An 11,763-nucleotide genomic window follows, 5' to 3' on the forward strand; every position below is an offset into this window, starting at 1 on the left:
GAAACACGTAAGCAGAAATCCAGTAACTTTATTTTATACCGATGACAATTTTTTAGCCTGTCGCCAGCCATGTTTTTAACTTTGACAAAAAGGAAATATGTGGATATAAAGCCAGAACGCTCTCTTTAATCCCTCTATATACATTTGTAGATTTTAATAACAGAATATTAAAAAGAGTTGTGTCCCCACCATGAGTCAACCCTGTTACCCCCTTTTTAATTTGGTAAGGTTTCAAAAAGTGAATTATTCAATGACAATTTTAAGTCTACACCTTTTACATCACTTTTTGCTGTTGTTTGTCAACAGTGACTTTGTACGACCTTGAGCCCAAGGCTTGTAATGTCAAATTAAACTGTAAAACTATTAACCCTATTAGCTTTCTGAAGGCAAAGTAATATCCAACCAACAACATATATTAAAATGTGTGGAGTACATTTTGAAAGTTATTTACAATACATTTTTGCAGTATCTTACCATTAAGATGACCTCAAAGCTACACAAAACTGTTTAATGGTGTCTCGATGAACACCTGGAAGTTAATCAAGATGTCCAGACAGAATGAAAGAGTTAAAACTTTATTTTGGGAACAAAAGTAAATCAAACAAACCGTAAGCTCATTTTGTACACGACCGCAGAACACACACAGCCATTCAGAACCCTGAAAACGGAACAACTGTGACATCATCACACAGCAGTGGTACAAATAAAGCTCGGTAAGATAAAGCTCAAAGTCCTGTGTTAGTAATGTACAATAAAACAAAATAGATGGACATGAAGAGTTTAACAGATCAGAGTTGCAGACTGAAGCATCATTCTGGCATCTTCATCATCAGACGATTAATGAACATGACTCGTGTAGAGAATACAGAGATGCGTCGCACACATGCTCAAACAATAATCTGATGATAACAGGACCCGAATGGAATTATCTCAGAAACTATTTTTAACAAAATCTAAAGTTATATATAGCATTATTAACCGTAATTTAACCCAAACCTAAATTAAACAATACAGGTTGTGAAAGCAAACATAATGGCAACATATCCAATAATCAACAATCATAAATATTGGGCTGAGGTTGAATATTTGAGATGTACAGTGACGCTGATGTCTTTATGATGAAAAGCAAATAAATTTGAGAGTATTAAATGACCATAAACAAGACGAAAATTGTTCAATTCCACACAGTTATATAACTTAAAGTCAAACAATAAAGGACAACGACTTCAGGGTGAAGCAACTGAACACACTGAAGCATCTTTTATTTGCTTTTTTTTAATGAAATCTTTAATATTTTTAAGAACAGAAGCGATGTCGTCCACGTAGAGCCGTGATGCTAATCGACAACATCCACCTGTGTGTTTGCATTCAAGTCCTGACCAGATTCAAAGTGGCTCCTGATTGGCTTGTTGAAGGCACATCATTGACATGAAGGTTTATGTCCCACGTCAATGCTGTTTGAAACTGTCCAGTGCAGTTCAGCATGTTTATAAAGTCACCGGCAAGAATGAAAGCCCTTTAACGCTGTCATCAGTTATTAAATCAAGCCTTGAAAAGAACGAAACTGCTCCTGTATGAAGATCAAATATTGGTGCATCTCGACAAAATCTAAATCTACAAAGAGGACAGGAAAAAAACGGAAGAGTGCTTAAACAGGAAATGACAAACTTTTTGTACCAAACACGGATTTGATTTCAGAATTCCAGACTAAATTCTAGAGGAGCCGTTCTAGATTCTCAGACTGAAGTTCTAGCACACTGTGGATCGTGACGTGTGAGTGCTGCGTTTGCAGATCTTTATTTCCATGTGTTTGCGGTCTGTGAGATGGAGCGTGAGGGGATCATGTCCAACAGATATTCTCTCTGACGCTCCACCACTGATGATGACGTCTTGTGCGCGGACAGACTGGGGTTCACATACGCCATCGTCACACCTGTGATTACAAAACACGAGTGTGACATAAAACAACACAAACTCACACAGTTTTATTTGAAGTGTTAGCAACTTATTTTAATAACGTGCACTAATGAAACGTTCACAAAAACACCAGGAATGTGTATTACGAAAGTAAACAGTGAATTTAGATTTCATGTTGAACTTAAAAACATGAACAGGGTTTACATCATCATTTAAACTACAAACTGACTCTAAATACCATCGGTTCCCAGTTCCCCATCAGTACAGTTAAATAAGGGAGGTGTCACTATGAATTCAATGATCCCACCACCAGAAATGCAGGAATCTACGGAGCCCCTAAGAGGACAAGGCGGAGATTTTTTTTCTGAAATAGTTTTGCGTTCTATCACGATAAATTTACCATGGTTTTACTAAAATAACCATATTTTAACATTGATATTCGTAGTAAACCATAGGGATAATACAGGAAAACAAAAACTATCATAAAAATCTTAATTTTGTGGTTGATTTTTCTACAAATATCCTGGTAACCACAAGATTAACCACGGTTAATCTATAGTGAAACTGTAGTAAATATGGATAGTTTACTGTATATTGTTTTTTATTTTATCCCCTTTTCTCCCAATTTGGAATGCCCAATTCCCACTACTTAGTAGGTCCTCGTGGTGGTGCGGTTACTCACCTCAATCTGGGTGGTGGAGGACAAGTCTCAGTTGCCTCCACTTCTGAGACCGTCAATCCACGCATTTTATCACGTGACTCGTTGTGCATGACACCACGGAGACTCACGGCATGTGGAGACTCATGCTACTCTCCACGATCCACACACAACTTACCACACGCCCCATTGAGAGCAAGAACCACTAATCACGACCACGAGGAGGTTACCCCATGTGACTCTACCCTCCCTAGCAAACGGGCCAATTTGGTTGCTTAGGAGACCTGGCTGGAATCACTCAGCACACCCTGGATTCAAATTCGCGAACTCCAGGAGTGATAGTCAGCGTCAATACTCGCTGAGATACCCAGGACCCTGACATTGTGTTACTTCATAGCACAACATTTATATACAAATTTTTACAAAACTATTGCGAGGGTACTCAAAACTATTGCGAGGGAAAGCAAAACTATTGCGTGGGTACTCAAAACTATTGCGTGGGAACGCAAAAATTATTGCGAGTACGCAAAACGTTTTACGAGGGAACGCAAAACCTTTTGCGAGTTAATGCAAAACTTATTGCGAGGGAACGCAAAACTTACTGAGAGGGAACGGAAAACTTACTGAGAGGGAACGCAAAACTATTGCGAGGGAACGCAAAACTTACTGCGAGGGAACGCAAAACTTACTGCGAGGGAACGCAAAACTATTGCGTGGGAACGCAAAAATTATTGCGAGAGTACGCAAAACGTTTTACGAGGGAACGCAAAACCTTTTGCGAGTTAATGCAAAACTTATTGCGAGGGGGAACGCAAAACTTACTGAGAGGGAACGCAAAACTATTGCGTGGGAACGCAAAAATTATTGCGAGAGTACGCAAAACGTTTTACGAGGGAACGCAAAACGTTTTACGAGGGAACGCAAAACTTACTGCGAGGGAATGCAAAACTTATTTTGAGGAAACGCAAAACTTATTGCGAGGGAATGCAAAACTATTGCGAGGGTACTCAAAACTTATTGAGAGGGAACGCAAAACTATTGCAAGAGTACTCAAAACGTATTACGAGGGAACGCAAAACTTATTGCGAGGGAAAGCAAAACTTATTATGAGGGAACGTAAAACTATTGCGAGGGTACAAAACTAATTACGAGGGAATGCAAACTATTGCGAGGGTACTCAAAACTATTGCGAGGGAAAGCAAAACTATTGCGAGGGAACGCAAAACTATTGCGAGGGAACGCAAAAATTATTGCGAGGGAACGCAAAACTTATTACGAGGGAACGCAAACTATTGCGAGGGTACTCAAAACTATTGCGTGTGAACAAAACTATTGCGAGGGTACTCAAAACTTATTGCGAGGGAACGCAAAACTATTGCGAGGGAAAGTAACTATTGTGAGTGTACTCAACTTATTGCGAGGGAATGCAAAAATGATTGCGAGGGAACGCAAAACTTATTGCGAGGGAACGTAAAACTATTGCGAGGGTACTCAAAACTTATTGCGAGGGAATGCAAAAATTATTGTGAGGGTACTCAAAACAATTGCGAGGGAAAGCAAAACAATTGCGAGGGTATTCAAAACTATTACTAGGGAACGTAAAACTATTGTGAGGGAACACAAAACTTACTGCGAGGGAACGCAAAACTATTGCGAGGGAACGCAAAACCTTTTGCGAGTTAATGCAAAACCTATTGCGAGGGAACGCAAAACTTACTGCGAGGGAATGCAAAACTATTGCGAGGGTACTCAAAACTATTGCGTGGGAACACAAAACTATTGCGAGGGTACTCAAAACTATTGCGAGGGAAAGCAAAACAATTGCGAGGGAAAGCAAAACTATTGTGAGGGAAAGCAAAACTATTACTAGGGAACGTAAAACTATTGTGAGGGAACACAAAACGTATTGCGAGGGAACACAAAACTATTGCGAGGGTACTCAAAACTTATTGCGAGGGAACGCAAAACTATTGCGAGGGAACACAAAACTATTGCGAGGGTACTCAAAACTTATTGCGAGGGAACGCAAAACTATTGCGAGGGTACTCAAAACTATTGCGAGGGAAAGCAAAACAATTGCGAGGGAAAGCAAAACTATTGTGAGGGAAAGCAAAACTATTACTAGGGAACGTAAAACTATTGTGAGGGAACACAAAACGTATTGCGAGGGAACACAAAACTATTGCGAGGGAACGCAAACCATTGCGAGGGAACGCACATTTTTTTTTGAGGGAATGCAAAAATTATTGCGAGAGTACGCAAAACTTATTATGAGGGAACGCAAAACCTTTTGCGAGTTAATGCAAAACCTATTGCGAGGGAACGTAAAACTATTGCGAGGGAAAGTAATTTATTGCGAGGGTACTCAAAACTTGTGAGGGAACGCAAAACTTATTGCGAGGGAACGCAAAACTTATTACGAGGGAACGTAAAACTATTGCGAGGGAAAGCAAAACTATTACGAGGGAAAGCAAAACTATTGCGAGGGAACGCAAAACTATTGCGAGGGAACGCAAAACTTATTATGAGGGAACGCAAAACTATTGCGAGGGAACGCAAAACTATTGCGAGGGAACGCAAAACTTATTGCGAGGGAACGCAAAAATTACTGCAAGGGAACGTAAAACTATTGCGAGGGAAAGTAAACTATTGCGAGGGAAAGTAAACTTATTGCGAGGGAATGCAAAAATTATTGCGAGGGAAAGCAAAACTATTGCGAGGGAAAGCAAAACTATTACTAGGGAACGTAAAACTATTGTGAGGGAACACAAAACTTATTGCGAGGGAACACAAAACTATTGCGAGGGTACTCAAAACTTATTGCGAGGGAACAAAAACTATTGCGAGGGAACGCACATTTTTTTTTGAGGGAATGCAAAAATTATTGCGAGAGTACGCAAAACTTATTACGAGGGAACGCAAAACCTTTTGCGAGTTAATGCAAAACCTATTGTGAGGAAACGCAAAACCTATTGCGAGGGAATGCAACACTATTGCGAGGGTACTCAAAACTTATTGCGAGGGTACTCAAAACTTATTGCGAGGGAAAGCAAAACTATTACGAGGGAACGCAAAACTATTGCGAGGGAACGCAATACTTATTATGAGGGAACGCAAAACTATTGCGAGGGAACGCAAAAATTACTGCAAGGGAACGTAAAACTATTGCGAGGGAAAGTAAACTATTGCGAGGGTACTCAAAACTTATTGTGAGGGAACGCAAAAATTATTGCGAGGGTACTCAAAACTTATTGCGAGGGAACGTAAAACTATCGCGAGGGTACTCAAAACGTATTACGAGGGAACGCAAAAATTATTGCAAGGGTACTCAAAACTATTGCGAGGGTACTCAAAACTATTGCGAGGGAAAGCAAAACTATTGCGAGGGAAAGCAAAACTATTATAAGGGAACGTAAAACTATTGTGAGGGAACGCAAAACTTATTGAGAGGGAACACAAAACTATTGCGAGTGTACTCAAAACTTATTGCGAGGGTACGCAAAACTTATTGCGAGGGAAAGCAAAACTATCTAATCCCACCCTGTCCTCTAAGGGGCTCTGTAGGAATGAGGAGGAGGAAAACTATTAAGTCTATATGTTTCATCTAAAAGGATTGTAGAGAGGAAGCAGTGACAGGAAGTGAGGTCATCGAGCGGGTGTTTCGTTCAGAATCTACCTGCTGCGGTGGCGTTCTGCTTCCTCCAGGTGGAGGAGGTCGTGGGGTCAGGCTTCCTGATGCTGCCACTGCTGTTGACCTTTGACCCCTGACGCACTGCATGCTTACCTGGCCTGCTGACGAGCGTGGCGGCTGCGACGGCGTTCTGCAGCTGAGTGGACCGCGAGAACGAGTGAGGAACTGCGCGTATCCCGGCAACAGACTGCTGCATGCTACGAAACAACTGCAGCGTACTCGGAGAGATCTGCAGGAGAATAACAGAACAAACATTCCTCAGCATTATTTCATTTGGATGTTAAATACAAAAAATAAAAAAACAAAATTAAACTAAAATATTTTTGTTAAGTGAAATTAAAAACCTGCGACCCAATCACGATATAGCTTAAATCTATAACAGATCATGCTTTACAGCAGTATACACACTAAAGTTAGACAAGCACAGAAGAGAAACTTCTCGTTCAATGACCATTTCTGAGGTTGTACTGAATTCTGACACATGACAATTCACCTGTAGTCTCAATGCTGTTGAATGTCATTTAAGTATGTATCCTGAGATCATATACAGCATTCATAGATGACATTATTCATGCAAACTGTTCTGAGATGACTGACAGAGAAGAAATAGTGAGAACTCGTCATACGCATGTTCTGCGAGACACGCTCACGTTGTGAGCGCCAGTGACCCTCTGAACACACAATGCATTGACGGCTTTTCTTTCATCTGTTCTTCAAAATATCATCAAGTGTGTTTCTTCAAATGTGCGTCTTTTTTGTCTAACAGCATTTCTTGTCATGTGTTACTCCGAGACATCTTACAGGTCGTCTGCCTCAGTGGCGTGTAGATAAGCAAATCCCTAAAGTTATAAGTTATTCAAGGACCCGATAGCAGTTTGGGAGGGGGGGGGGGTCGCTTGCACACTGTTTGAGTACAACTCGCAGCTTTCAAACGATCACATGCGTATGTCTGCTTGTGCTCTACAGAGCACTCGTGGTGAATGTAGCTGTGTGCACGAACATTTAAACGCACTTCAAAATGCCTCTCTTGATGTTAATGTATGACATGATGCAGACAGGACAAAAATCTTATATCTCAAAATATCCAATCTGTGCGATGTGTAAATGCAGCCTAATCAAACTTAATATTAATCAAACAACAATACTGACAAGAACAAGAGAAAAGCAAAATTTTTTATTAGCTTTAATGACAGTTTTTTTTTTTTTTAATCAGTAAATACTGTATTCTATATTTCATTAGATTACCTTTCCTTTTCTCCCCAATTCCCAATGCGCTCTAAGTCCTTGTGGTGGTGTAGTGACTCGCCTCAATCCGGGTGGAGGAGGATGAATCTCAGTTGCCTCCGCGTCTGAGACCGTCAATCCGCGCATTTTATCACGTGGCTTGTTGAGCGCGTTACCACGGAGACGTAGCGCGTGTGGAGGCTTCACGCTATTCTCCGCGGCATCCACGCACAACTCACCACACGCCCCACTGAGAGCGAGAACCACATTATAGTGACCACGAGGAGGTTACCCCATGTGACTCTACCCTCCCTAGCAACCGGGCCAATTTGGTTGCTTAGGAGACCTGACTGGAGTCACTCAGCACGCCCTGGATTCAAACTCACGAATCCAGAGGTGATAGCCAGCGTCAATACTCGCTGAGATACCCAGACCCCCATTAGATTACTTTTTTAATGTTTTCCTCTGTTCTATATTTTATTACTAGCTCTTGAATAATTACTTTAAAACTTGAAGCAAAGTATAGGAGAAACACTTCAAGGCTCCATTATTTGAATTGAATATGTTAATATTGACATAAATATTAAACTATTTAAATAAAGGTGTTTTCAATGGCATGTTTATTTATTTTTCAGTGGTTGGGCTACTATATTTACTATAAAGGGGTGCCGTAGTTTAAAAAAGTTTGGGAACCACTAGAGTAGCATTTAGTGGAGTAACAGCTCACCTGTTTGATGTTGGAGGAGTGGCGGTTGATTGGCTGGCTGGTTCGGCCGTGTGTCTGTTGAACTGCAGTTGATGAGCGTTTCATCTGACCAGCCTTCATCATGTGGGTTGATGATGATGAAGATGAGGCAGGTGAAGAGCTCTGCTGCAGGATCTTCTCCATCTCCTGCTCCTGCTGTAGAGCTTTCACAAATGCCGCCTTCAGACGATTGGTGTGCTCCGCCTTCAAAGCCTTCTTCTGATTGGTCGACATGCACTCCTCACACATGGTAGCTCCGCCCTTGTCTTTGCGCCAGCGACAGGTGAAGTCTGTCTGACACTGAGAGCAGGTGAACGGCTCTTCACCAGTGACAACTAAACCAGCGTACACACCCTGTTTACCTGATGGATGAACACACAGAATGATGCCATCAAATTCATATGACTAAAGGAGTGTGTGGTATCAGAGTCACTTTATATCACATGAACAATATATATCACAATATAGATATTTTGTATGAAATTCCAGTGCACCAGTGTTCAGTGACGGTGATCTGTACCTCGGCCAAGAGACTCCAGCAGCTTCTGCACCGCCTCCTCCAGTCCCACCAGATAGATGAACTCATTATTAGCGGCAGAGGGCAGGAAGTTGAATTCAGGCGCTGGCGGTTTGGCTGGCGGTATCTCCAGTAGCGTTTTCTCCAGCTGTTTGCGCAGTGCAAGTTTAGCCGCCGCCTGACGACTGGCTGGAGACTCATTCACAGACGAGGACTTGAGGTTTGTGGCCGTGGACTGTATGGACAGATGCATTAGCTGTCATTAGTTGTGATGGTGGAACTTCACACAAACAGGATGCACAATGGTGTCCCATAACTAAAGTATTAGAAACACAAATCCCTGTTTTTTCAGAGAAAACTATTAGATATGATGATAAACTATTATCTAACATAGCATGGATAGAAGCTAGTTTTAACCCTCCTATTGTGTTCAGAATCTGCATACACCTTTTGCATTTGCGGGGCAGTTTTGACCTGGTGTAATTCAAGCTTATAAATAATTAATAACCTGATGGTTTACATCTAAAACTATTAAGTCATTAAGTTCTTAACTGTTCATACATATAAAAAGATTGAGATTTTTGGCATGTTAACTGACTAAAATAAAAGTTAATAATTTATATGCCATTTATTTTTTTTAGAAATAATAAATTGTAGAAATTCTTTGACATTTCAAAATATATATTAACTACAGTGAAACCAGTGTGATAGATGTGAAGAGATCTTTTTTATCAACATTTCTGAGAAATTTTGGAATCCTACATAATATCATGTGTAAAGCCACAGTTGATGCCCGGGTCAAAATTGACATGCGAACGCAAAAGATGCAAAAACATTTTTTTCAAATGGTTATATCTCAAACATTTTTATTAAAAAAATCTGAAAAAAATCAATAAAAAATAAATAAATAATAATAATTATTATGTGTATTTTGATAGTCTTGACAAAGTCCCAAAGTTTGGTTCCCATACTAAAAACGATGTGGTATTTCAAAATTATTATCTACCTCGCCCGGGTCAAAAATGACCCGAATGCAATACGAGGGTTCACCCTTTAAGCTCGTTTTTAAAGATTTCCTGTTTCAGTGGCATTCCCAAAATTAAAGGCTTATAACTCGACAAAACAAAGCAAGGAGGATCAAGTGTTTGGTATCATTGTAAAGAAAACTATTCAGATGTTTTAATGATACAGATTCTGATAAATTATGAGACTCTCAGTTTAAGAAACTGATGAAAAATTAAAAAACAAATTGAGCCAAAAATTGACTTTTTTCTTCTTTTTCTGATTTGACATTATATATCTCTGGGTGTAAATAAGATGATTCTGAAAAACTGCTTTTGTTCCCAATCATGTCAACTGTATCTGAGAAAAAAGTTTGTCTTGATATGACAAAGCAATCAAAAGTTATAACATTACAAATATAATTTATCTTAGTGTCCAAAAACACCTCCAAACAAATAAAACATAATAATTGTACATAAGAACTAATTACACATGCAAACACAACAATGACTAAAGGTTTGCATAGCATGCAGACATGATTTTAGTAATGAGATTTCACAGAATGAGTTTCATTCATTCATTCATCTGCAGTTAATCCAGGATGAACTTCAAAGACATTAGTCATTAATCTTACAGTTCATAAAAATCTTTGTTTAAACACTTGATCTTAACACTTACTTAGTTTACTCATTTTAAAACCATGACTTGCACTATACATAAGTAATATTTTCATTATATTCATGTTGTTTAATCAGAGGGGAACTGGCCCCCACAGTGAGTCTGGTTTCTCACAAGGTTAAATACAGTTTTCTTAAATTTATGGGAAATATATGTTTATAAATAACTACAAACCAACATTTGGTCCTTAACTACCAAGCTCCTACTGAGTGAGAGCTTAATTTAGGCAACATCAACAACCCTGTTACCCAGTGCTTATTGCTTAAAAATAAATAATGAAATCACACAAATCAGGCCTTTAAACTTTTGCTAACACAGTTGCAAAACTTTAACAGCACATATAAGATGACTGTAAATGAAACGATTATCGGACACCTGGTTGATGGTGACAAGCAGACTGGCGTTGGGGATGTTGCTCATGCGGATGATTCCGGGCTGGATGATCTTCTGTCCCTGGACGTTTGATCCAGACGATCTGGAGGCCAGCAGCAGTGGAGAAGGAGTGGAGCTCGAGTTCTGCTGCTGTCGTAGGCTGGCGATCTGCTGCGGTGTCACTGAGATCGGCTGTGGAGAAACATCATCACCATTCATTAACAGTCATATAACATGCAGTCGGTTCACTCTGTGTGTCCTGAGAGCGGCGGACTCACCTGAGCTCCTCTGACAAGCGGAGGCATTATGATCGTTGAGCCGGGTTTGGTCACTGCACCACCGCCACGCACCAGCGGAGGAGAAATCGCTGTCCCTAAAGCTCGGCCTGAGATCACCTGCTACAACAGTCAACTCATTACAATTCATTCAATGCAATGCAACAATTTGTGCAAAATGAGGATCGATGACATTTCCAGTTGTTTGTTAAAAATCATTTTAAAAATGCTGCACTCATAAAGAGCAAATTTAGAGCAGAGCATCACTAGAAAACTTTATATTTATAATTTTACATTTCCATGACTTCAAGACCTAAATAATATCAATTTCCAGGCCTAGAATCACAAGTTGAACATAGTTGACATATTTTACAGGTTTTGCATGACTGAGAGTTATTGAAGAGGGAATAACTATAAATATACAGATTATATGAGTTTGTGTAGAGCAATGTAAACATTTAAAACAAATGCAGCTAGACTCTGATGTAGTGATGTCACGGTACCAACATTTCAGTAATTTCACAGTTCTCGAAACGAATTTCGACACCACAGAAAAAGTGTGCTAATATGATAACACTGCACACACTCCTTTAACCTAAAGTGACATTTCAATGTAAATAATAAATGAAAAGATATGCACGTTTCCTTCAGGTGTTTCTAACACTTGTTTGTTAATAAGCAGAG

The 11,763-nt window shown here is 39.8% G+C and overlaps 1 protein-coding gene across 3 annotated transcripts in view; it reads right to left on the reverse strand.

Moving 5' to 3' along the window:
* Nucleotides 1-559: 559 nt before the first annotated feature.
* The window catches only part of LOC127443019 (transcriptional repressor p66-alpha-like), a 53,930-nt gene continuing 42,726 nt past the window's right edge, over nt 560-11,763 (reverse strand). Inside the window, exons 6-11 of one of the 3 annotated variants that reach the window (XM_051701495.1) lie at nt 11,083-11,199; nt 10,808-10,996; nt 8,756-8,987; nt 8,218-8,597; nt 6,252-6,495; nt 560-1,933 (exon numbers count right to left, since the gene is read on the reverse strand). In XM_051701495.1, the coding sequence (XP_051557455.1) occupies nt 1,797-1,933; nt 6,252-6,495; nt 8,218-8,597; nt 8,756-8,987; nt 10,808-10,996; nt 11,083-11,199 (1,299 nt within the window). In that variant the 3' untranslated portion in view covers nt 560-1,796. Of the gene's footprint in view, nt 1,934-6,251; nt 6,496-8,217; nt 8,598-8,755; nt 8,988-10,807; nt 10,997-11,082; nt 11,203-11,763 lie in introns of all 3 variants that reach the window. The other 2 variants (XM_051701496.1, XM_051701494.1) reach the window with 2 other exon arrangements.

Source organism: Myxocyprinus asiaticus, chromosome 6, assembly GCF_019703515.2.
Source record: "Myxocyprinus asiaticus isolate MX2 ecotype Aquarium Trade chromosome 6, UBuf_Myxa_2, whole genome shotgun sequence".
Taxonomy (NCBI): domain Eukaryota; kingdom Metazoa; phylum Chordata; class Actinopteri; order Cypriniformes; family Catostomidae; genus Myxocyprinus; species Myxocyprinus asiaticus.